This window comes from Limanda limanda, chromosome 4, assembly GCF_963576545.1.
Source record: "Limanda limanda chromosome 4, fLimLim1.1, whole genome shotgun sequence".
Classification (NCBI taxonomy): Eukaryota; Metazoa; Chordata; class Actinopteri; order Pleuronectiformes; family Pleuronectidae; genus Limanda; species Limanda limanda.
Window position 1 is genome coordinate 6,915,387 of NC_083639.1, and position 26,918 is coordinate 6,942,304.

Genomic DNA, 26,918 nt, shown 5'->3' on the forward strand with positions numbered 1-26,918 from the left:
CTCTCCGCTTTGTTTGGATTTGTTGATGCAAAGAGCTTGATCGTAACTCAACGTAGCTCAGAAGACGTACATGAAAAAGGCTAAGTCCGGTGAAAAACTACAAACTACAAAATTAACTAATGTTAAAACAATTTGATTGACGAACCTGGTCCTTCCTTCACCAGTGTTTAAACCTCTTAAAAATGATGACTGGCCTCTTTGTCAGGGAAACTGAATTCCATTACTGTGATAATGTTGGGAGCAATGACTGATGTTGCTGACTCAGCAGCTCATTATAGTCTCTGTCTTCATTTCCTGTTTCACAGCTCACAGGGCTGATGTATGGGCTCTGGGAGCTCAAGGTTATTTTTCTACTCAACACTTCATTAACCTTACCGTTGCTTTTCATACACACATTTAACACATTCATAATGTTCACGCAGGCGCGCACACACACACACACACACATGGACTAACACACTTACAAATTAGCCCTACACTTGATGAGTCACTTGACCTTCTGAGGCAGGTCACAAATAACGTGTGACCTGCCTCACCAATTAAAAAGTGTGTTTGCATATATAAAGGTGTAAGTGTGTCAGCAAGGGCCAGTAATGTCAGAGGAAGTGATGTCAGTGAGCCAATGCAATTATAGTCCTCTGCTGTTCTGTGCAATAGTGGCGATAGCAGAGATAACATAATTGTGTATGGTGTGTGTGTGTGTGTGTGTGTGTGTGTGTGTGTGTGTGTGTGTGTGTGTGTGTGCGCGCGTCTCATGACGAGTGACAGAGAGAGAATGTTACTGGAAGTGAAGTGACAGGAGCTGCGTCACTCACACGCTCCGGTGCTGTCTCCGGGAGGCTGGTAGAAGGAAAGGCCCAGGGAGATCAGTGCAGCAACCTCCAGGATGATGAGGGTGACGTCCTGCAGGGCCTCCCATACCAGCTGCAGGAAGGTTTTTGGCTTCTTTGGAGGTATCAGGTTTTTCCCAAATATTTCTTTTCTCTTGTCCAGGTCGTCTTGGTCACCCGTGAGACCTGAGAGACGAAGATGCAGACAGAAGAAGAGGAGAGGAGAGGAGAGGGAAATATTATTAGATATATATTGATAGTACAGTACATAACTGTATAATGAAGTATTACAGTTGTTTTTTTATAGTATATATTCATGGTTAACATTACAAAAAGAAACAGCTATGTACATTTTACATCCCCACACAAAAATGAAACTGCAGTATTTATTTGAATGTGAAACTATCTAGGTACTCTCAAGCCAGTTTACCTTTCTAGTTCACTTTTTCTAAATCTTGCCGCACATACACACACACAAAACATCTCTAATTACCAGTTTGAGTCATGGTGGGCCGCAGCCACGTTCCTTATATAATTCTGCTCAAGATATGAAGGTCTTCTGCTTCGACCTCCTCCACATCCTCATACTCCATGAACTGCTGCACATAAATATCTTTTGCTCTTTTAACTGTAAAACTTCTCTATGGCTTGAGGCACAATTTACTTTTAGACTACTGTTTAGAAAATGATTCTTGTACAGCAGCTCAAGTAATCTGACAAAGCACATGCAGTACTGGTTTGGTAGATACCATTTCAAGTTCAAAATCCCCATATTGCCTCCACAAATTCATATGCCTTGTGTGTGCCATATTACTTTTATTTTTCAAAATGCCCTATTTAGGGTTTTTTAACTTATTGATTTTGAATCTAACTGTATTTCCTTCTGCCACTGAGGTCATGTTTTCACCTCTGTCTCTTTGATTGACTTGACTAAGCTATTACAAGATTACGCAAAAACAGATTTTCATGAAGCCAGCTGGAAGAATGCAAAATTTTCACAGATTTCCAAGGGAATAATTTATGGATCTATGGTAATCTTTATTAAAGAGTAAAACAACCATACATATTTATACATGAAATCACAATATGAATTTGTTCCAGCAGGGGCGCATTACAAGGGGCTGTGACCGTAACTGATCTGCATCAAACCTTCACACAACCATGGAGGTAGTAATTAGTGCACTACCCACGATGCAAATTTCTGCTCTGTACCTTCAGTTGAAATCATTCCTAAAAGATTTCCACTCAGCTACATTACTGGTTTGTCTCTGGCTGCTTTTCACTGCAGATCTATTATCTGGCTGCCGTGAGCAGACACAAGAGCAGTGTGCATTCATCGTCTGTCTCTGTGTCTCGCTCGCTCTCCTCCCAACCGCAGACATTACAACAGCATTATGTCATGCATGGTACGTCACTGGGTCTCCCAAGAGCGGCCCTGGATTGCACCTGATAACATCACGGATGCGTGACACCGCTTCACACGTGAGCACATTCGACTGCGAGATGGCTGATGGACATTTGCGAAACATAAGCGATGATCCATTAGACTCAGAAGAAAGAGATCAGACAAAGACGATGACAGAGCTGTCGTGGCTAAATCAAATTTAAAATACTGCACAAAGAGAGAGCGATAAAAGAGGACACTGATTTGTTTTACTGAAGGAGTTGCAGAGAGTGAGACGGAGAGGACAGAAGGGGGGGCAGGCTTGAAAAGAGAACAATTCTCAGCTCCTACGTCGGAGAATGCCCCGGTTACAAATAGATCAGTCTATAAATAGCCTCATTTTCCATTCTCTTTTAAATGTCTCTGTTAGAGGACCTAGCATGTTCCTCTATTGATCTCCACAGCACCCTTCCTCACATCACACACAAACATGTCTGTGTGTGTGTGTGTGTGTGCATGTGTTTGTGAGTCGTGACCGCCTGCACGTGCTGCTTGTGTATGTGTGTGTTTGTGATAAGGCTGGGCAAGCATGTCTGCGCCGGATGCTTGCACTATCACACTGTAAAACTAGAGCTCATATCATCCGGCTTGGGCCAGTTCCATTTGGTTTAACACACACACACACACACACACACACGCACACACACACACGCACGCACGCACGCACGCACGCACACACACAGCGAACATTTCCTTATTCAGTGTGTGTAGAACTTTCTATTCTTTTAGCTAGGTCAGGTGCACACTGAATACAACATTCACTCACGATGTTTTTTCACTCTGTGGTGGTTCACCTACTCCACATTTCATGCATCTGACCAGAGACAGAACAAAAACAGAACACATTCCGCACACTATTCTGCTGCATAATAGGTAGTTCTGTATAAGAGGGTGCATCATTTCAGAATGACATTTAACCTTGTTAAATGTTTGGAATGGGTTCCTTTTAGATGGGATGCTATGCGGAAATCAATCTCCCTGATCATTAAATACATATTGCTTCCTGGAAAATCCTTTGCTACATTAACCTTCCTTCCTGGGTAGCTGATTGCAATGTTGCCTACAGCGAAACATTCATTTTCCAGAACTGGAAATACTCCAGGCTAAACACTGTCAGCCCACCTAACGGCTCTGACAGTGGATTTTGAGCAGGAGGAAAAGCTCTGGCGATTCACAGATGAGTCACAACATTACATTCTCGGCTGATTGCAAATGAATCTCTGTGTGCTGTTCATATCCAGGTGCTGAAGCCTGAACGGATAATAACATACTGACAAAATACTGTGTACTAAATGTATATGATCAATCGATGGAAATAGATATGAAACTCCTGCTACAATTAGTCCTTTATGTTCGTAAAGAGCAGTTTATTTCTCTATGAAGAAAATATCTCCATCTTCAGCATAAAAATTTAAAATGAGAAGGGAAATGATGAGATGATTAATAGTATTAAATTGCGGTTCCTCCTCGGACTATTGAACAGCTGATAGACTCAAAAGTTTAGATTCTATGAGCTTGTCAACAAAAGTTTAGAGTCTAAACAAACAGTGTGCCGGCAATGCATCAAATTGACATGTCATCACTTCATTCCCTAGTATCTTAAGTTACTTTCCAGTGAGTTGCTGATTAGATATTGTCTATTCTAAACCATTTTTTCCCCCATACCTAATTGTGTATATTGCAATAACTAATTCTCATGAGAAAAACATATATTTCTGATACTAATCATTAAAATTACTAACCAATTAATTATCAGAATGGTTTTCTTTGGTTGTCTGGACTCAGGGCAATGAGGAGCAGCTTCTTCAATTCAAAGACAAAGCTCTGAAAAGGCCTTCTCAACATCAGCTAAGAAACCCGACCAGTTAGTTTTGCATCAAGACAAAACTAATGTGATTATAATTACATACTATACCATTCAAATTACAATGATGAGACTTGGGCTACAACTTGCAATCATTTCTGCCATTAATCTGTAAATTACGTTGCAAATTCATCACACATTATTTCATTTATATCTGATTTTGTTCAATTGACAATTCAAAAAATAAAATTGTTTAATTTATAATGATATAAAACTACGAAAACAAGCAAATCCTTACCTTTTCGCTGGAAAATAATATACTTGGAATTTTTTTTCATATATGACTTAAATTATGAAAACTGTTTGCGTCCTTCCTACAAACTGAGAAATTACAGTATTATTATTACCAATATTTTTAAAATTCGATCAAGTTTTGCACTGATCTGTCAAATGCAGCAGGATCTGTGGGTCAAATCCACTTCAACAAACAGTTCCTGCCTATCGTCCCGTTTCCAACCGAAAAGACAGAAAAAGATAACTTAATGCCAATAATTTCTTCATGAGAGGAAGTGGGAATCTTTTCAGTCAGAGCGAATATGATGGCATATTTTAACAGTTGGCCTTTTTTTGTCAGTGGCTAAAAATAGATCTCCATGGAAACACTATGCATCCCACTCGTTCAGTGGAAATACCCACGACTCTGAACCTTAGAGAATGTATGAATAAGTAAGTGCTCCTGAGTTTGTGCATGTGTGTGTGTGATTTGTGTTCAAGTGCATGTATACGTGTGTATGTGTGCGCACAGGTATGTTGCAACATAGAAAAGATGTAAAGGAGGTAAATGTGTTATGACCTCTAAATGTCCTTGTGGAAAAGACACATCATAGCAGACCAGCAACAAATGAACACCTTTTTTTTGTCCCTGCATGATGTGTTAAAGACATGTTATGTCTAACATGCCTTATTGAATCTTAGCAGTGCATATTTGTTTCCTTGCTTGCCTGATTTGACGTTTTCCTGTCTTGTCTCTATCAACTTTTCTTTCCCCCCTTTCACAAGACAGGGAGCTACATTGTGCAATACAAGTCACCATGGCAACAGGGTTGTACGATGATGATCATCATCATCATCGTAACGACGCAAAAATATTGATGTGTTTTTCCCCCTGCAGCGAATCAATAGCTTCAACATGTGTTCTCAGCTTTCACCATTTTAAAAAGAGACTGGGTGGATGGGGGTGGGGGGGTGAGGAGAGAAGACAGAGAGGGTTGAAGTGTGACTCACGCAGCACAAGAGGGTGAGAAAAAGAGGGAGATAGGGACTGAGAAATACAGCGAGAGCAGGCTGGATGTAGAGGAACAGCATGAATAATAATCCATCAGCGGTTAAAAGGTGGATAATTATCACGCTCTTATTAGAAAATGGAGTGATGGAGAAATATGTCACAGTGTCCTTGAGAATGACCTCTACAATAATGACACCATTTTATGCCACTGAAGAGGAGCGGTTTCTTACTGTGCGTGCAAAGGCTGAACAAGGTAGAAATAGCAGCAAAGGATGGCGATTGAAAAGGAATGCGTTAACAAATCAGGAAATGACATGGATGGGAGAAGGGAGCAGGGTGTTAAGGAAGATGGGAATATATAGATAGTTGAAAAATGCACGCAAAGACAAGAGAAGGAAAGAAAATGCAACAACACACAACCTCCGTCGTGCTGAGAAGGCGGTGTGCTTATGTCGGACACGGAGGAAGATATTACATACATTATAATTGTGATAAAAGATGCTTTTACATGAGACTTATACTTGATGTCCTTATTTTGGACATGAAATACATTCAATATCAATAAACCTTGAATTAACAGGTGACCAGCACTGAATTTCATCTATGTAAGTGATATTGTCAATCACAAAACAAAAACGTGTTTACAAATACTGATTCAAGGGTCACCAAACCTAAAACAAAATAAACAAGCTAACAGCCCATTCCAAACATTCAGGTTTAAAACAGGCAATGCACAAGTCATAATAATATGCAATACAATATGATTACTTAAAGCTCAGTGTCCGAGGTGATATGTTTCCAACACTATACACATGCTATTTAAAGGCTTTTTAGAAATAATAATTAAAACAATTTTCTGTAGAGAGTAAAATAAAGATAAAATGAGAGAGACAAATACCCTTAGTAAGTAAAAACCTAATTTACCCCACGAACAATCTTGTGAACTGCCTCGTTTTAAGATGTAATGAAAGCAAGCTGGATAGCATACAAATGTGTCTTAAACATGTGAAGGCGCACTTGTCAGTCTGTGCAAGTTTATGACATTTTCACTCAAATCTCTGGACCAGCATCAAGGTAAAAAGAAGTATGGTAAACAGCGTCTTAAGTTTAAGTCTGAGGAGGGGGATATAAGTGAATTGCACTAATTGTTTATGTGAGGGGAGGTCACACCCAGCAGCACAGCAGGTCCACCCACTGTTAAATGAAGATGCAATTAAAGAACGGAAGTCTTTTCTCCCCGTTTAAAGAGAGTAGGGCTGGATGTTTTGGGGTAAACATCAGGAGACTAATATTAGTGAGGCATTTAAAACAGCAGGAAGGTTTTGTCTTTTCCTTCTTTGTTGAGGGTTTCTCCTGTTCAACAAACTGCTCAGTCTCAGCTTTGCCTCGTGTTTGGGCCTCATTGCTCAGATTACAATCTGGGGTTTTAGATGAGTCTGTGCGCTCCACACCCTGTTGGCATTGAGAGCACAGGAGGGCACAGTAGTAGACGAGCTCTCTCTTTGCGAGGACAAGATGATGTGACATGTCAGTGTAGCAACACACATGCAATCTTGCCCTTTTATGTACAGACCATTGAGCGGTCACATTCTCGCAGGGCAAACATGCGAGCAGACACAATGTAGTGTATGTAAACAAACAACTGAAAATACATTCACTCATTTAATGTGGAGTCACAGGGTCACACGACACAAATGCATGATCGTGTGCAAACACACACACACACACACACACACACACACACACACACACACACACACACATACACATCTATCCTTCATTCCCCTATGGACAGCCCCATCTAGAAGGTAATGGACTGGAAAGTGACACTGAGCAATTTCTGACACAGTGTCTTTCCCACCATGAGAGTACTCCATGTATGTGGGAGCCTGTGTCTTATGATTGTCTTATGACACCGTAGTACAACCTATTATGTTTTCTGCATGTGTAGACAAAATGATGTTTATCAGGCACCAAAGAGCTCAGAGGACCTGTTATAATGACTCCTGCTTTCACAGGAACAATATTCTAAGTCCATGTAAACAAGGGTCATTTGCGTCCTAACATGGTATAGATGTTAGTAAGTGGTGAGTGAAAATATGTGAAAAGAATGGGAACCATGTAGTACTGAATTGTGAAGTATGACTTTTTTTAAACAGCATTCCTTGCTTTATGATTGTTAGTAGAGTCTGAGAAGTGGAGTGTAGGTCTTCATCATAATCTGTATTTGTCAACATGCATTACGAAGTACCGACATCATTAGCATAGCTCGCCCCAAACTTTTCCCCCTCTGCGTTACAGGAGAACCAAGACGACACAAACGACATTTACCTCATCAGTTTTATATTTGGTTACTTTTGATCGATGGCGAAGGAAGCAATGCTTTGGAGGAAATCCCTGAAAACATGGAATAGACCAGGGGTGTCCAAACTTTTTATCCCGAGGGCCACATACAGAAAAAAATACGAAGGTCTGGGCCACTCACGCCCCCCTGCCCTGGAGCAGACTGTTGACAATCGTGTTGCTCAGGGCGGGGGGGGCGTAACGGTGTTAACTGAGAAGTACAATACAGTGGGCCATAGTCCATTACATTACATTTAGCTGACGTTTGTATCCAAAGCTACTTATAATAAATGCATTCAAGGGTACCCGAGGGTACAAACCAACAACAAGAATCAAGAAAGTACAATTTCTTCAAAAATAGAACAAAATTACAATAAGTGTGCTATAAGTAAGTGCCATTTAAGTGCTACTAAATTGTTAGTTTAAAAAAAAAAATTAATTTTTTTTTTTTTTTTAATTTAAAAAAAAAAAAATTGAGGCGGGCCAATTTAAAATGGATGGCGGGCCGCAGATGGCCAGCGGGCCGTAGTTTGGACACCCCTGGAATAGACGTTAAAGTAGACACTAATATTACATCGTGCATATAGCAGGCTGCACCCCTCTGTCAATGGTGGGGGGGTGGGCATCACGATGTTGGCTGTCAGTCATCCTATTAGAGAACTTGACAGAGGCGCTTGGCTTGCACGGCTGCCTTTCACACCGAGTTAGAGAGAGCTGTTTGAGAGCTGCAGAATACTGCTAATTTATTCATGATTATGAACCATATTTTTTATAGAATAATGGGTTCATTACTGGACTTTTTTTTAAGCAATCAAAGATGATACGATTGTTACCATTCTCACATCTGTACGTAAAATACATAGCTGGAGCCAGCAGCTGTCTAGCTTTGCATGAGGACACTGATTCAACACTAATTAACAAGCTATATCTCATTTGTTTAATCCGTAAAAAAAAACACAGAGGGGGGGTGGGGCCGCCAAGAAATTATCCGGCACGTAATCCCCAGCAAATTGTTTTCACTATTTGAGATATAGTGTGTAATAAGTGAGGTTTAGAGGCTCTTGCGGGTTTTGGTCTTTGGAAAGAGCCAGGCTATTGGTTTCTACCTTTTTAAAAAAGGCTGCAGTTATAAATATCAACAAGAACCTCTCTCCCCCAGTCCAAAGACATGCATGACTGAAGATAGGTTAGTTGGAAACTCTAATTGACCATAGGTGTGAATGTGAATGGTTGTTTGTCCCTGTATGTTGGCCCTGTGATATGCCGGCCACCTGTTGGTCCAACTGCACGACAAAACTGCCAGGGCTTAATCTGATTTGATTTTGACAATAGTACAAACTGATCACTAAAAAAACGTTTTTACTCTTCTACATCTTTAACTATTAAGACAGAGAAGCCACTGAGTCTGAATGTAAGTGACAATTTCTGTTCAGTTAAAAAAAATAACAAAACGAAAAATGCCAGAGCAGTTTTTAGCAGTTACCCAACAACTAAATAAAATGTTGAAGTGCAAAAAATAAAATATGCAATCGTGTGTGTGAGAGAGAGTCTGTGGGGGCAGCTGTACAAGTGGGTGAGTTTTGCTGTCAGGCACTGTGCTTAGGAGTCTGACTCATGCGGGAGATGCTAAAGTGGAGTGAGAGAACACAGCTCACAGCTTTCACTCTCTCTCTCTCTCTTACACACACACCACTCACTCTGCAAGAAAACTAATCATTACTTAGTGATCCTATTTTGCTGAATTTATCGACATAAGTGTGTAGAGAGAAACTTGTAAGGTGACAAATGAATAAAGACGGCCCAACACCTTCGGAGGTTCTATCTGAAAGATTGTATAATGCATCTCACATTCATTTTAATACTCTGACCCAAAGTAGACAGGCTCTTTTGTTTCTATGACGATATCTCTAGCACTTCTATGGTCATTTTAAAATGCGAAGAAAAGGCAGATTATGTAATATTATGCAAGAAAAAACGGCCTGTGCGATTACAAAACAACATCAACAAAAAACGTGATAGCTGCTCATATCACAGAATTTGAAATCCCAAAGGTTTAATTTACACCTCTTAGAAAGTCTTCTTTGGAGGCCTGGCAAGTAGCACATCAAGAGCAGCACAGAGGGAGAAAAACAGAAACAAGCTGATAGTGACTCATGTGGGATGAAGGCCTCTGTGCATATGGTGCCTTTTAAATTCATGACACAGTTATTTTGTGCATTGGTAATGTCCGGTTTATACCATGGATCTGTGGGTTATGTGCATTTGAAAGGGAGGAATAATTATCGTAGTGGTACTATGATTACGCCTCTTTGCAATCTCATGCGGCAACGTTTCTGCCATGTTGGCATTGGTGGGAAGATCCACTACATCAAACCAAGTGATCCCAATGTTCCATTAGGCTGTATCGACAAATGACAAGTCTGTGGGAAGCAGGACACCAGTGTAAACTAGAATTACCGCCTGCCTCTGCCAACCAGATCAGATAAAGCATCTACCAGGTTTCCTCCATTCTGCTCATTAATTGTTCTTCCTCTGAGTCAAGGGTCTGAGAATAGAGGATGTCGTTGGCTGCTCATATTGCGAAGCCCCTTGAGGCAAAGGTTTGATTTGAGATGAAGCGATATATAAAATAACATTTATTTGACTTGACTTGGTTAAGCTTTGTGTTCGTCTGCTCTATATCTGTTGTATTAGTGAAGTCGTTTTCAGACAGACCTCTGGGTAAAAATACGGAGCACAACACAGCGGGAGGTTTTATGCACAGACGCGTTCACAACAGCAACAAATTCTTCATGTGAGGTGGAGCAGCCGGTTGTAGCAGACAAAGGTAGGAAGTGACGTATAAACGTATACATTTTGTTTACAGCTCCCTGACACCGCCGGCAGCTCCTATCACCAAAAGTCTCTTCACATGTTGGTCGGTGTCTCCTACGTCTAAGGCACTGTTTTTAGAGAGATATTTGTTATTTCATTTTTGCATCTGTCGGGTTTCAGAGACGCTGTGTTCACATATCGACTTTTTCTGGACTTCTACGGAGAAACTCGAAAGTACGGAGTGTCTTCAACGGACATTCGTGGTCACACATGCATCTCCTCCTGAAAAAATAGTGTTTCCATTTCACTATCTGACCACATGTGAACCATGGTCCCAATCTCCCCTTCTGTTCTAGAGTTACGGCAGTGAATAGTAGCTAGAAGCCTTTTTGCAGAACGTTGAGTTGAGAGCATCAAGTTTCCACATAATCATATATCACAATTATTATCACTCTCTTATAAGACTTTTGTGAATATGAATTCTTGAGTTTTTTTGAGATCAGTTCATCCTTGAGTTGAAGTTCATTGCATTCCTGTGATATGAGAATAGGACTGACAACTCAAAAGACATCATTCTGGGCACAGCCATCACTATTGTGGAAGCATTAAAATGCTGTAAAATGTGATTATAAATGTGGTCATTAATGGCTCAAAAGTGAAAGAACAATGTTATAAATATGCATTTAGTGTATCTGCTCCCCCATCTAAGCCTCATACACTGAAATGTTAGTTGGACCAATTGCCCTAGATGTGGACACAATTTAAATGAAACATCTGTGTGTGTGTGGGGGGGGAGGTGTGTGTGTGTGTGTGTGTGTGTGTGTGTGTGTGTGTGTGTGTGTGTGTGTGTGTGTGTGTGTGTGTGTGTGTGTGTTTGTTTGTGTGTGTGTGTGTGTGTGTGAGTGTGTGTGTGTATGAGAGAGGGAGAGACAGCGTGAGTGTGTGAGCGTGTTAAGACAGAACTGTTTAGTGATAAGAGCAAAGTGTAATAGGGTCAGTAACTTCAGCCTGTAATCCCAGACTGTTCAACCATTCACTCAATCAATCAATCAATCTACCACTGCATCCCTCCGTTCTTCCATCCTTCCATCCAGCCAGCAATAAAATTGTCTTTCATTTCATTGATCCATCTACTAAAAAATATAGATTCTTGGGGGCAGATGCCAATTCCAATATCAGGAAGTAAAAAAAGAAATCTACAATCTACTAATATTTTATCCATTTGTATATATTGCCATTTTGTAACTGAAGCTTGATCTTTTTAAGTTTAACCACAAACTTGATTATTAATAATAATTAAATAAAAAAAGTGTAGCTATATAAAGCAGTTTTCTTCGAATGGCTGCAGAAATATGACGAGGGAAGGCATGTTTCTAGGAATGTTCACCTGACTAATGTGGTGTATCTTTAGCCAACCATGCCAATTAATAGGTGTTTGCTGTTTCTATTTTCCCTAATGCCCCCTCCACACATACACACACACACACACACACACACACACACACACACACACACACACACACACACACACACACACACACACACACACACACACACAAACACACACACACACAAACAAACACACACAGCCATTTCCAACAGGGTCACCCCCCCGCCCAGGAGTGAAAGGGAGAATCAGAGGCTGAAAGGGAGAGCAGCAGTCGTCTATCTGCTGTCTCCCATCTGGGTGTAAGTCTCTGGTTTCGCCCTGGGGCTCAGATAAGCTCCGGACACAATAGGGACAGCTATTAAAATTCAAACTACCAGAGTCATGAAATAGTCATGACAGGTGAGGGAAATCTACACACTCTAATGCGCCTTTCATTGTCAGTTCACAAGCAACTGGAAGGCAAATACACACTACAATTAAATATATACAATTAAGCAACGTTATAATTTAGCATTACTTAAGATTATTTAATGTATTTTGTATGATTTAATGAATTAGGCATATAATAATATTTATATAATCCTTCAACCCTTGCAATAAGGGTTTGGAGAGTAAAAAGAGAATTGATCTCTGGCCTTGTTATGTGGTGTTTATTGACTTGTCACTGTTTTGAGCCCCTGCCATCCAGAAGGTTCCACTGTTTGCACAGATATATGAATGTAAAAGCACATGTATTTCCGATGTTTTCAACACAACTGAGTCTATTGTTGTTGTCAAGGTGATATTTAATGTGCTTTAAAGAAAACACTACAATAGTACTAACTGCAGTAGTAGATAATATACAAAACAGACTGCATTACAATAGAAAAGGACTGAAACTATTACACTCTGGATGTAAATAAAAAAGTATTTAAATATAAAGGGCCCATTTTAGGGTAAAGAAAAATGCAATTCATACAATAAGATGATCACACACCAGTGAAAACATGACTAGGATTATTTTATATCCAATTTCTGCCAATAGATCCCTTTCAGCTTAATCTTACACACTGAACCTTTAAGTACAACTTTAGGGTATTTTTTTAATCAGAAAGGATTTGAATACCTTTTCCATATGTAAAAATCCATGTGTAAAATCCACCAACATAGATTTATTATAAGGCAATAGCACTGTGAATCACAGTCACAAGAGAAAGGGGCAGATGAGGACAATGTCCAAGCTGAAGTGATGTGTTTGCATATTCGGCAGTGTTTGATTTTGGCGCATTGAATTTTGCCCTTGGGCTAGGATGACTATCCCTGCAATAGTATCCATATTCCCCTGGATAAGACTAAACGGGTCTAGTTTCTGCATCCTTTTTGCGAGTGGGCGAGGCAAAAAGTTATAGGTTCAGAAAAGGCAAAGGTCTAAGTTAGCCCAAGATGGCATCAATGTTTCAGTTCATCTTTTCTGCTGCTTCTCGAATGATGTGGATTAGTCTCCACTGCAATATGTGTAAAATGAAAGTTAAGAAATAGCCGCTCTGTGCCTTTAAGCAAGGCAGAGCTGGATGCTGGATCAAGACTGTATCGGTTTGCCCTTGAGAAGGAAACTCTGTCTGCCTTGGCAGCAGTGGTATCACCCTTATTCTGGCCCACAGCAGGACAAGAGGGAGGGGAGAGGTCAACTCAGGAAAAGAGCTGACATAGAGAGAAACAAGCCGTTTATAGCTCAGCACATCCAGCTAAAAGCAATGCCATGCCTGTCAGCTCACTATCCATACTCCTGGCCTCCAGCAGCCAGTTCAGATTCAGAAGAGTTGGGAGGAAAATAACTTGAATCACATTCGGTGTATGACGGCAACATGGGACAGAGAAGAATTTGCAAAGGTCAATTTCTGGCATATGTAAAACTTCAAGTGCTATTGAACAAGACACAAAATGAAACAGACCTTGATATGTCTTCTTTGGCATTAAACCATCATGTTCTTTTTGATTGGCAAAAAAGTTATAATAAAATAATGATATAATGGTTATTCACAACTAGAGCACAAGCAGAGGCGCACGCAGGCAGGCAGGTCAGTACCAGGTCCACAACCAAATAATTTTATTCAGCCCAAATGGAATGAAACAACTTACCAAACTTACCTTTAACTGAATTATCTTGTATAGAATCACTGCATACAAGTTTTGTACAATTAACATTTTGAATCTTTAAAAATGCATTTGGTTAGTCTTTTTTATTTCAAATATTTTTTGACATTAGTTTCTCCACGAAATGTGTTCATCGTGAGACTTCCCCGTCAACCATAAAGTCAATTGTAAACCAATCAGTACACTGTAGCTCCGACTCACACCGACAGTTACACTGCTGTGAGTCAGCACCAGGCTCCATGGGAAAAGGGCCAGTAGTGTCTGTTTTTTTGGCATCTGTTAATTCAGTCAGGCATCTCTTGGGACAGCTGACCACACTGCCAGTCATATCCAGCATTATTGTGTGTGTGTGTGTGCGCGCATGTGCATTTGTACATATTCACAACTGATGATCCCTCAGACAAGATGGGATTTAATAGGAGAACATTTGCACTGCCTCAATAAAACAACTAAGCTCAAGTGTCATTTAATATACAGTATATAAAATACATATAGAGCAATATTTAGAGAATGCACCTAATTTGTTCTTCTTCTGACCTTCCCGATTAACACATCAATTTCAACAAAAAGAACATTATGCAACAATCACCAATGGTATTTTAAACTCAGAGGCACAATTTCCTGATCCTACCCCTTATCAACTCCCAATTCTTGAATAGGGCTCAGTTCGAAACTAAGAATGAATTTGATTTTACATATAATTATTTAAATTTTTGTTTTAGTCCTCGTCTAATCTTAGTCTGGGAGACCAGCCCACAGTGTTCTCCTCCACAGACTGTAATCACACCCTCTTAGGAAAGACCAAGCATTTGAGAAGTGATTGCACTTCACATCACATTCCAGCAAAGTGATTCACAAGCGTTTTTTCTTCCCTACACCTGCTCATCTTTTAGCATTATGCTACAAAAAGAAAATTGGCATCACTTAGCATTCTTGGCTATAATATTTATTTTATTAATGCTAAATAGGTGAACAGGAGTATTAATTGATCCTATATGTCCAGGTGTCTGCAGTTGTGATACATATAATGATATTGCTCAAAGTGCGCTAATGTAGGGTGGTTGACTAAAGTGCCAAAATACTGCTTCAGTTTACCTCAAGGTCAAAGCTACTCCACATAGGGAAAAAACACCTGTGTGAGTAGTATAGTGTGTGTGTGTGTGTGTGTGTGTGTGTGTGTGTGTGTGTGTGTGTGTCTGTGTGTGTGTGTGTCTACCCACGATGTGGTTTTGCTCCCTTACAGAGCAAAATGGCTGTGAATCATTTATAATCTGTCCTCCGAGAGCCGTCTCCCTCTCCCTTCTTCGCCTCGTATTTCATTCTCTTTCTTTTTCTACCTTTTCCATCCCTTTTTACAGAGCTGCCAGGGGAACGGAGGAAAAAGGCAGGGCAGGGAGGAGAAGAACAGAGGAGAACGATGAAGACAAGAAGGAGGAGAGGAGGAGTGGGAGAAATTGTCCTTATTAAAGAGATGGCGGCTCCATGTGAGAGATCCCTTGTGGGACAGAGATTAAATAGACTGCGTCAGAGGGGAACGTGCTCGGGGTGCTGCGACTGGAGGACGCGATTAGTACTATCATCAGGGAGGGATGGAGGGAATATGGAAAAGTAAGACGGCAAGAGGGAGAGGTGGGATGTGGGTGAAGAAAGGAGGAGAAAGGTTAAGAACAGACAAGGAAAATGTGAGATGTAGAATCACAAAACCTGAACCGTGGGCTTCATTTCAAGGGTAAAATCAAAATAAGGGATGAAAATGAGGAAGGAGATGAAATTGGAGAACAGAGGGAGTGTTGCAAACAAGCTCTGCAGTCACAGAGAGGGGAGAGAGAGAGAGAAGGGGATGATAGACAGAAGTGGAGAAGAGGTGGATGACAGCTGAGTGGGGAAAACTGTTTCCTGAGTTATGTATAGAAGTCATAATTGCCCCGTCATGGGAACAGAGTGATATGTAGGAGGAATAAAACGAGTAATAGCATTATGGCACACAGTAAACTACGATACAGATGCTCCAAGGACAACTGCACCTGTAGGAGGAGACGTGTCGGTTAACAGCAGAATAGAGAAGGGGAAATAAGTATGGTAGAGAAATAAGGTCTAATTCTATCCATTTGTCTGTGTCCATGCAACAAAGCCTTTGTTGCATGGACACAGAGAAATAACCATGCAGACTATCCTTCCTCCCTTTCACTCATCTTTCAGTCTTGTCCAATTTTTCTGTATTTTCTCTCTGTCTACAGTTTCAGATAACCGCACATATCATTACATCTGTGACCTTGACCTACAGGCAATGTCACTGGAGAAAAACGGATGCTGACGTTCAAATCTCTGATTACAGATCAGCATGTGTTATGATTTTGAATCTGGTTTTGAATAATGAATTGAGTGTTTGCCTTAGTGAATGATCTTTTCTTTTACCCAGAAGAACCAGTAACAACTTCCTTCCATTAGGAACAGAGACACCATCCATGATGTATCAGCTGGCCAACTTCCACTGTCGTCATTAATACCATTATACGAACAATACAGGGAAATTCCCATTGGGGACCTGCTGTAAACACAACTGTCCTCATCAACAGATGGAAACCTGCATTTGTGCAGTAAACCTGCAGTGCTTGCTTTTACTAAAGGTTTCCCACTAATAACGGTGCAAACGCAGTTTGAATACAAAATGCTTTAGGGATGATGGACTACTCTCTCCACCACTATGACGCTGTTACTAACTTAGTTAAAGAGGTGGGAGCAGGAAAGAGAGATGATGAAGGTTATAAATGTAGAGCAGGTCTATTTAGGCTACGCTGTACACTGGCCTACTGGGATATGAGCGACCGACCAGCACACCGAAATAGAAATGGGAGCAGAGAGGAGAGAGAAAGAAGGATTGGTGAGATGTGGTGAGACAGAAAAATAGTAAAAAGAGAGAGAGAGAGAGAGAGAGAGAGAGAGAGAGAGAGAGAGAGAGAGAGAGAGAGAGAGAGAGAGAGAGAGAGAGAGAGAACCTGTTAGAGAGAGAAGAAGCGATTAAAAGGCTTCATGAGGAGGAAGAGGAGGTCTGAAGGGGACAGGAGGGCGAGGCAGGGGGGGAGAAAGAGGTAGGAAGGAAGGAAATTTGACTGTGTTGCAAAGTAGGAGAAAATAGTTGCATTCATGCCAGTAGTTGGATGAAAAGCTTGATACCCATTTCATATCAGTAGAAGAAATGTGTACCTGGAGCTAGTTAGCTTAGAGGCAAATGTGGGAAACACATGACCTGGCAAACAAAACCCACTAACCAACGCCTCCCTAACACACTGATTAACAGTGATATATACTTTTGGTTAATCCCTACAAAAAACAAACTACAAATAAGAGCAATAATACTATGTTGGTTTATATGCCGGACCATTTCTTGGGCAGGGGTAGTTGCCAGGCAACCAGTTAAGACTCCAGAAAGTCACTGATCCCAGCCAAGAAACAGAGTGAGAGTGGTTTGAAGCTTCTCATCTGACTCCCAGCAAGGAGCTGCAACAAATGTATTATCACATTTGATTCAGCGATGCATGTCCATCCATGCTCCACCAGCCAGTTACCTGCCATTGTCTGAAAACAAATGGTAATTTTATCTACAAAATCCCAGATTCCCTATATAATCATTGAGTTTCATCTTCACAATTAAATAATGTGAAGGGGATGTCGACAAGAAAGAAATATTCCCATTTGCCAGTACCATTTTAGCAGGAATAATTAGATGTGTAAGTTGTACATTTTATGTTAGGTAAGAGATCAATATATTCTATATGTGGTTTACCTGTGTTTAGGATATTGATATGGTCTTAATCATTAACTGCTCGTTTCTCTGGATGATGGGAGAAGGTGACATTCAGGAAGATTTATAGATGGAAGGAGTAAAATCAAAGAACCAAAGGCCAATGAGAGACTGAGAGGGGAGAGTGGTAGTAATGACACTGAAATAAGGTTTAGTGATGGAGGGCAAAATAAAACAATGGGATCACACAAACCATGACAACATCAAAACATCAAGATTGCAACCCATAAATATTCTGTACTCATTATATTACTACTTTACTATACAACTGTGATTGAGATAAAGATCACACACACAGATGCACGGTCATGGCTGAAAATTGTTAGTAGGACAAGAGGTGAATTTGAAGGATCTTGCTGGGTAGGAAATGAAAAGGCTTATTTCCCAGCTGGGAATAAGTTATTAAAAAGAAAAACTGTTGAATTTAACTGGTTGTAAATTGAATTCCTTCCAGCTTTATTAATTAGTGTGAAGCACTATCTTCCCTTAACGTGAGAGATTTGCCACGAGTAAAGCGGTTATGGCGCAATTAAAAGGTGATCAAAATGTCCTGTTACCTTGAATAAACTAAGGGATTTCTCTGGGTTTGAACACTGATGGAAACATTTTGGATAATGTGAGAACACTAGTAAACAAAATATGTAACACAGTTCTAATCATTTCTAGACATCTTAAGGAAGTTAGTTGTTACATACTATTACATCCAAGTATCCTGAAATGTTTACCACTGTACTTTTGTGCCTCCTTGTATTTAATGTGGTTCCCACACGTAGCTGTATTTATTTCTCTTCTGCCGCAAGGTCTGCCCCCCCCCCCCTTATTCCCACAACATCAAAGACTATCAGTGCCCTGAGCACCTCTTCATCCTCCCGACCCTCGAAGAATGGCTATGCCCTGAGCACTCTCACATTTCTCTGCTCCCTGTGCAGGAGGACCTACCGATGTGCTGCAGCTCTCTGCCGGTCTCTTGACAAAATAGTAGTAACTGCGTGAACACCCACAAACTGTCTTTTCTTCTATCGTATGAGAAACAGGTCATATCCTGAGCACCTTCCTGCCAACCCTTCTTGAAAAACTGTAGTCTGACATCCCATGGCCCCTGAATGACTCATGCCCTTCACCAACTGCCTGCCTCAGGGAAATGCTACCTTCTTCACCCCACAGTCACCTACAAGGCAGCAAATGGGTAACTACATCCTTGGTGCGGGTACAAGGAGACGAGCAAAGGGGAAGATTGAAGGGTGAAACTGAAGAATCAGGGCATGTTACAGAATTAGATGTGCTTCTTTAGCAGCATTCCTTTAATCATGATCATAATAATGTATCAAGATATGTCATTCTGTTGTACATCCATTGCAGTTATTTCACCGTAGGGTTTGGCAATCGGACGAATATCTCCAGTCCTAGGAATAAATAGTCCTCCCAAATAAATCGTTGATAGGCGGTTGTTGGGCTGACGGTGGCCGATTGGAAAATGTTTGCATATAGCCCAAACCTATTTTTACCTCTTTATGCTATAGAAAGAAAGGTTTGTATTTCCTTTTAGGTTTACTGTTTAAAACAGACATATGTTTTGAATCATGTATGTTCATTGTGAGTGAGAGAATCTATAGCAGCCCCTAATCTTCTATGATAAGAAATGCAGTGGCCCCTATGTTATGTTATCTAGGCTACTAATCCTGAGGCCTAGATAATGTAGATGAATAAATCAACAGGCTCTCAACTGTCTGACTGGTGGATTCAGTATTTTTCTATATTTGATAGTTACTTGTACTGAAGCAGCACTGCGTCAGGATCTTAGAGCAAAGTGCATTGGAAGCATGGGGTCAAGTGTGTAACCACTTCACCGGTTGCATTTTTAAATTCACAGAGCCATTATGCATGTATGCCGTGTAATGGAATTATAGCCATTCATGAATGGTTAGTATCATGTGAAAGAGCTGATATAGGCTACAGTGTGCGGGGCGAATAGGTCAACCGTGCTAAGGGCCCTTTAACATCAAACACAGGCCCCTGGGACGCATACACATTACACGCACCACACATGATGACAGCGAGCAATACAGAATACCCTCAAAGATAATTAGCACGATCATATTTCGGAGGTAACATATGTTGTGTGGAGCAACCGCACAACACACGAGGGGACCAGCACCGCATAAACATGGAAACACCTGGGATCACTAATGCAAATTGATGCATCGGATACCATCACTCAGTTTCCACTTAGTGATTGTTCCAGCGAGAGTGAAATTATTCACTATAACAATTAATAATTATACGCAGGGATGAGAGAGGAGGGGCGTTCTGCTTGTTGGCACTATAGGGCAAGATTTTAACCAAAACACAGGGACTTGATGAATGGATTTAATTAGTGACATTGCTGGAAAAAAAATGTCATGATAAGGAAGCACCTTTATCATCCATACTACACAAGCTACACAATATATTATTAATCTGTTAGAATCTAACTTTCTGAAAATAATTAATCGCACATGCACACTTGAGTTTGTAATAAACCGGTGGGCATTTAGAATTGATTCTTTTTGAATGGACAATGATCAAAAACTGTAATTTTACACCATCACTGAGAATAATCTGAGTATGCAAGTCTAAAACTAAAGGGAAATGGCACTTAATACAGCACACACCTCCGTAAAGGCACAACTAATTTCACAAACTCATAGATATCAGTTCCATAAATGTGTCAGATTTCTTTCATCAAGATCCAAGAATCTTCTGCGATTCCCAGAGAAATTGGTGAAAACGTTAAAAAAAGGCTTTATCTTGCTAAGTGGAAGAAGGTGATAAAAATACATTTAAAAATCCTTGATCCTCCCCTTTGTCCATAACGATTAGGCTCAAAATTAAATGGGTTCTTTCTTGGCCCATCCCACCAAGTTTCATGGAACTTTGTTCAGTGGTTTCTGTGTAATCCTGCTGTCAAACAACCAACCCATTAACAATCCAGTGGACAGGTGAATACATTACCTCCTTGGTGGTGTAGATATACAGATTCCCTGTTTTTATAAGAGAATATTCAATATTTCAAATAAGCTGTATTGTTATGTATCAGCCACTGACAAAACTGGGTGAAAACCTTGGTGTTTTATTCATTGCTTTTCCTTTTTGTAATGTTTTAAGATAATGAAGTGTAAAATGTACTTTCCCCACAATGTCAGTAACACTGTTGGAGACAACAGAAAGAAATCAAAATGAAATGCTAGGTTGAACAAATGAGATTACCAGTGATAGAGAGCATTCCAATAATTAGACTTTTCCTATTTCTATTGGAGAATTGTAATTACATTAATTTTGGCTTTATTGCAAGTCTGCAGGCGGTGATTCTGGGTTAGTGTTTAGCGCATGGAGAAAAGGCAATAGTCAGAAAGCTCACAAGAAAGGGAAAATTAAATTAAAATGTATCAATTTATGTTGATTTTATTGCTAATTTAAATTCAGTTTCATTTCACTATTTCTTAAGGTCTATGGGCATCGTTTCACTCAGATGCTGCGAATATGGTGATCACCAACAGACACTGCATCTGTATCTGATTCAGTGTTAATAAGAGCTTTTATTAGACTGTAAGTTTAACTCTGAACTGATCTCATTTACTCTGCTGTTGTGGAGCTTCAGGAACTATCACCAGCTGACCTGGAAGTGGTGTTATTGGATGAGAAGACCAGGAAACACAATCTTCTCTGAGTATCATCCTATCAGGTTACAGGTGACTTCTGATATCACACAGGTGACGCTATGTGAATACTGATCAATGATCCTGATGTCAGGGGATGGGGGGGGCGGGGGAGATTAATGATTTTTAACAGATTCAACACACATGGAGCGATGACAGCGGGTCACTTGTATGTGCTCACTGGACTGCTGCTTCACTGTTTCTAAGCAGAAGGGAGAATAAATGGAGACATTGAAATAATAAACGAATAAGTAAATATAGCTATGTGATTAGGATTCTGTGACAGGTATGTCATTTTCTTACAAATTAAATTACAAATAATTCATTCTAATGCAACTACAGTAAATTAATCTTTTTTTTTAAGGATAAATACATAAAAATTTGGTATTTGCGCTGAAGGAGGGGGAAACATTCCTACGTTTTCCAATACCTAAACAGGATAAGAATACATATGAAACAGGTTTGCTTTTATAATTTCTCACACCCAATTTATATATGCTCCAACGTGGCCAGAAGCGCTCCTGTGTTGCACGGACAGGAGAATGACAGGGGAGGCATGGGGGCTTGTGTGAGAGAGGGGGAAGTGACAGAGGCTAAACTGTCCGGAGAGATTTCTATGCATACTAAAGAGATCGAACACATGCAGGCTGAGGAGGATTTTCATTAGTCCCCTCAAACGGGACTCCCTCCCTCCCCTGCCTGCTGTTGTGTGATGCTGTGCTTACGCATTTCTCGAGGTGCTTTACAGGGTTTCTGAGTGTCTGTGCTTTATGCTTTCAGTGGTTATTAGACCAAATAAAGCCGGTGTGTGACAGGTGAATATTGAGTCATATCCAAACAAACAGTAATTATTTCACCTCAAGATGAGGTTCTTCACACAATACACATCAGTCTGCATATTCACATAGACACCAATGCACGTGCACACTGAGACAAGCACGAGGACTTACCTTCTGTGGGTGAGGTTAGCAGGCGTGTGCACATTCCCTCAATATCCCCGTAGTCCTCCTGGATCTTGACCACCGCCTCTGTGCTCCGCAGCTCCATCAACGAGCGCAGCTCCATGACCGAGCAGCCGAAGCCGGCCACCTGGTCGCTGTCATTTCTTTGGTTCTTGGCGTAAAAATCGCTGTTCGACATGTCTCCCATGATGTCGGTTAGTCAAGTCAGTTAGATAAGTGTTTGTTATTGCTTATAAATCAATCAAACAGCCTGCACAACAGAGAGATGAGTTGAGAGGGAAAAAAAATCCAAAATAGGTAACAAGCAGGCGACAACAACCAAAAAAGGGAAAAAGGAATGCCAGTTGAAGGTACTGTCCAAGGGGGTAAAGTGATGAGCAGCTTCTCTGTTTCAGGAGAGGCTGTCGGATATCAGCAGACCAAAAACCATCAAAGAGAAGAAACAAGAAGAGGAGAGAGAGCAGCGAAGAACGAGGAGAGAGGAGGGGGCGATGAAACACAAGTGGGGATCATCCAGGTGAGCGTTGGACAGCCCCAGTGGTCAGGTCCTGAGTAGGGCAATGATGGGGGTTGCAAGTCCTGTAGGTCTCAGGCTCACCACGGCTGCAGTCCAGACCCGCTCCATGTGTGGCTTCCCATTGCTGCTATTCTGCTGTTGCCTCCGCTGCCTCTCCGTCTCTACATGGTGGTCTTCCCCATCACTGCTACAGAGAGAAAGAGAGAGAGACAGAGAGAGAGAGAGAGAGAGAGAGAGAGAGAGAGAGAGAGAGAGTCGAATCCAAATAGGACAGACGGTGAGGGAGGAGAAGGAGGAGGAGGGAGAGAGAGAGAGCACAAGGATGAGTGTTGCGTTCTCAGAGCAGTGGTGAATGCAGCGCTGGGTGGTGCACAGCTGAAGAACAGTCTCTCCTGGCTGCTGCAGTGACCGTGTCTCTACTGTCGCTATCTACTGTTGCTGCTGCTGCTGCTGTTACTGGTGCTGGTGCTACTAACCTCATTCTGAGGACAGCAACGGATAGAGAAGGAGAGAAAGACGATAGGAAAGAGAGGGAGGGCAGAGAGAAGAGGATGCTCCTTTCTGGTGCAGAGCAGAGAGGAGTTGTGCACGGGTGGGTGGCTGGGGCTGCTCTGACGACAGAGCAGGGAGGCACCACGTAACACTGTGCTGTCACAGAGAGGATGGGCTGAGCCCTGGAGCTGCTACCTCACCACTAGTTCTGTCTCAATCTACATCAAGCAACCTCCTCTTTGCTAAAAGTCCATGAAGACACCTTTCTCTCTATCCATCCTCTCATCTTAGAACTACACTCATAAAGGAGACTTGTAAAATGGTAAAGTGCAATTTACTCATCAACAGTGATTCACAGTTTATACTGTGAATGGCACAGAGGAAAAATGCAGCACGAGAGAATCCTGTTAATCATAGTCTTTCTGTGATATTTGTTGACAGGGAAAACACAATATTTCCACCATTTATTATTTCAACCAATGACATCGGTGATCCAGCATGTCACACATGGATCACTTCTCCACCAAAAAGGTTTCATTATTAATATCATCACCAGCCACCCACTAAGGGGGAGACCTGATGCTACGGTAAATCAACACCACAGCATCAAAACTCTCTGGCTACTCTGTTACTCCGCCACCTGTTTTGTACCTGGTAATTTGGCTATGAGGTCCACAAGGGGTTTATAATGCAACAATTAAATTTAACATTTTAATCAAATATATGCAACATCTTGATATGTTAAGTATATGATGGTAGAGCAGTTAGAAAAAGGAAAATGAGCTAAGAACAAGAATGTTACAAGACGCAGCTTATCTGCTAAATTGTTGCCTGCAACCGCAGTTAGAACTCAGCAGCCCAGAGGTACATGGCACATTCAAAATCTCTATATTGGTGACATGCACTGCTGAAACTGGCCAGGCTGACAAAAATCAGCAAGGTGTCCAGTCACACATACCGAGCCTGATGATACAGATGGGAATAGTAGACACAATTGTGCGATCAGGACCAGCAGGGCAGCAACCTTGTCACTTCAGGGTTGCAAGAGACCCTGCCAACAATCCACATCTGTAAATCCACAGGAAGCAGTCCTGTGTGTTAATGAGCGCTAGCCCTTACTGAAGTTACAAAGTGAGACAGCATTTGGCAAAGTCGGCAATGACAGGTGCAAACCACTAAACCTGCAAGACATTTCTGTAAAGCCGATTAAGGAGAGAATTTCTTTCCTATGTATCGATATAGCGATAAAACCATACTTATATTTCCATGTAGTATGATTTTGGATAGTTTCCATTTCTTAAACAGAACTAGAACAGCATGAGGCAGGACTATATCTTCCTCTGTGTATTTTCTCCAACCTTTTATGCTGCCCCCCCCCTGGCCTGCCAATCAGGTCCAATCAATGTTGGCGGTAGTCTCTGCACGCCAAGGCAGACATCTGTGCCGGCCAGATCTTCCAAAACCCGTCAAATGAAAGCAAACAAACGCTCTCCCAGGAAACGTGTGTTTACTTGTGTGCCTGAATGCTTAATGAAGTGGCTGGCTGAGGAGAGAAGCGACATCACGCAGGTAATTCTCTTTCGCACCAGATGGACTACCTGCAAGAGAGAGAGAGAGACCACTGATCCCTGGGTACCTGCACTGTGCTTCCACACCCAGAGCAAGGCTGGTTTTCTGTCCTACTAGCTTGTCTCGTGCAGGTCACAGTAAGTAAATACTGATCGGCCTTTAACTGAGCACTGATTATCATTTGTCTGAAAGTAAAAAAATGTATCTGTATATTTGTACCCTTTAAGAAAAAAACATTCTTACTCAAGCTGCACCTGTTCTTCCTTAATTTGTAAAAACTGTTCTCGTTTGAAATAAAGGTAACATAGTTGATAGTTCATAGCGATGCAGTGTCACATGACAAATCTAACACAGAAAGTCAGCGCAGCTCTTCATCACTGACCATGTAAGGTTGTGTATTTCCAGCTTCATATCATCATGTTGGTGATGTAAGTGACTGGTGGTGGTGGTGGTAGATTCTGCTGGCATGCATTTGCCTGACTTCGTGTGTGCACAATCGATTTCTTCATTCTGCACCTGTGGGCAGAGCTGTTGATGATGTGTGTGCATTCACAGATGACACCTTAATAAAGACAGTGTGTCAAAGTGGTTCCGGTTCACTGTCTATTTTGAACATCAAAGAGGCAAATTTCGAGCTAAATGTTCGGGGTATGGAGCTTTTGCTAATTTTGTTAGCCCTTGCAAAAACCTTCTGCCTTCAATATTTCCACCAACACTCTAAAACTATTCCTCCTACCTGTCTGTCCGCTGAATCTGCATTGTCCTACCGGTCTACCTGCACCTGATTGAACACTTCCCTGCTGTGCTATTCTTCTGTCCAACTCCCTGCCTACTTCAGCATAATTGCTGGCAAGCTCACCAAGGCTTGACAGTGAATAATGAGTAACATATGATCAAAACACTTAGAGAAAGAGCAGCTTTTGAAATAATCAACAGCTTTTTCTTCTTACCTAATGTGCAAGAACACTTAATTGTACTTTATGAACTTGAACACCATATGGGATTGGTATAAAGACACAGAGCTCTGTGGCCAGACGCTAAGACCATGTATGCCTTGTGAAAAATGAATGAAAAACCTCAGAAATTACACACCACTGAACAGTTGGTCAATAATTTTGGACATGACATGCAGTAGTCGTTAGCTTTTGGCCCTTATTGTTTTCACTTAAACATACAATATGTTACTTTGGCCACCAAGTGGGATTGTGAGAGTTGTTGTCTTCACCACCACAGTCGCTAAAAATGTGCCAAACTCGACTCAGATGCAAGTCATGTTCATGAGGTAAAGTGCTTAAGTTGTAAGAAAAAACAGCCGACTGGCCCACTGGCTATCTAGCTAGCAGTGTGTTTTTTCTTCATCATTAGTTGTTTTTCCCGCAGAGATTGGTAAAGCCATTGGTAAAGCGGATATTAGGGAATTGGGTGTCTCGTAACCTTCAATAAAATGTTGGATTTCTTTGACTTTTATCATTGTTTTAAACATTTTGGATAATGTCAATACACATGTAAACAAAATAGACATTTTTAATGAACAATAGTTATGTATTGTATCTCTGTCCAATTTTTTGTTGGTGCAGTTAAAATAGAAAACATGTTACTACAATGATACTTTGCATCACTGCAGTACCTTTTCTATTAGTCTTGCTGCAAGGGCACTTTATATTCTTAAGTGCTTTGCAGCCTGGCAGCCTGAGTCAATAATTCAATAAAATTAAAAGTGTATACACTCAAATATGATACCAAAAGATGCCTCCCTAGCTTATCAATATTTTCTATTTGTATGTGAGGCTCTTAAGAATTGGAGATTTAATCTCTCGTCTAACGCTGTAGGTTAGAGA

At 41.0% G+C, this 26,918-nt stretch overlaps 1 protein-coding gene across 8 annotated transcripts in view; it reads right to left on the bottom strand.

Moving 5' to 3' along the window:
- Positions 1-22,689, bottom strand: part of atp2b2 (ATPase plasma membrane Ca2+ transporting 2) — a 58,482-nt gene extending 35,793 nt beyond the window's left edge. For all 8 annotated transcript variants that reach the window (XM_061069803.1, XM_061069805.1, XM_061069804.1 and 5 more), the window contains exons 1-2: positions 22,491-22,689; positions 816-1,016 (exon numbers count right to left, since the gene is read on the bottom strand). In XM_061069803.1, the coding sequence (XP_060925786.1) occupies positions 816-1,016; positions 22,491-22,689 (400 nt within the window). The remainder of the gene's footprint in view (positions 1-815; positions 1,017-22,490) is intronic.
- Between the last annotated feature and the right edge of the window lie 4,229 nt (positions 22,690-26,918).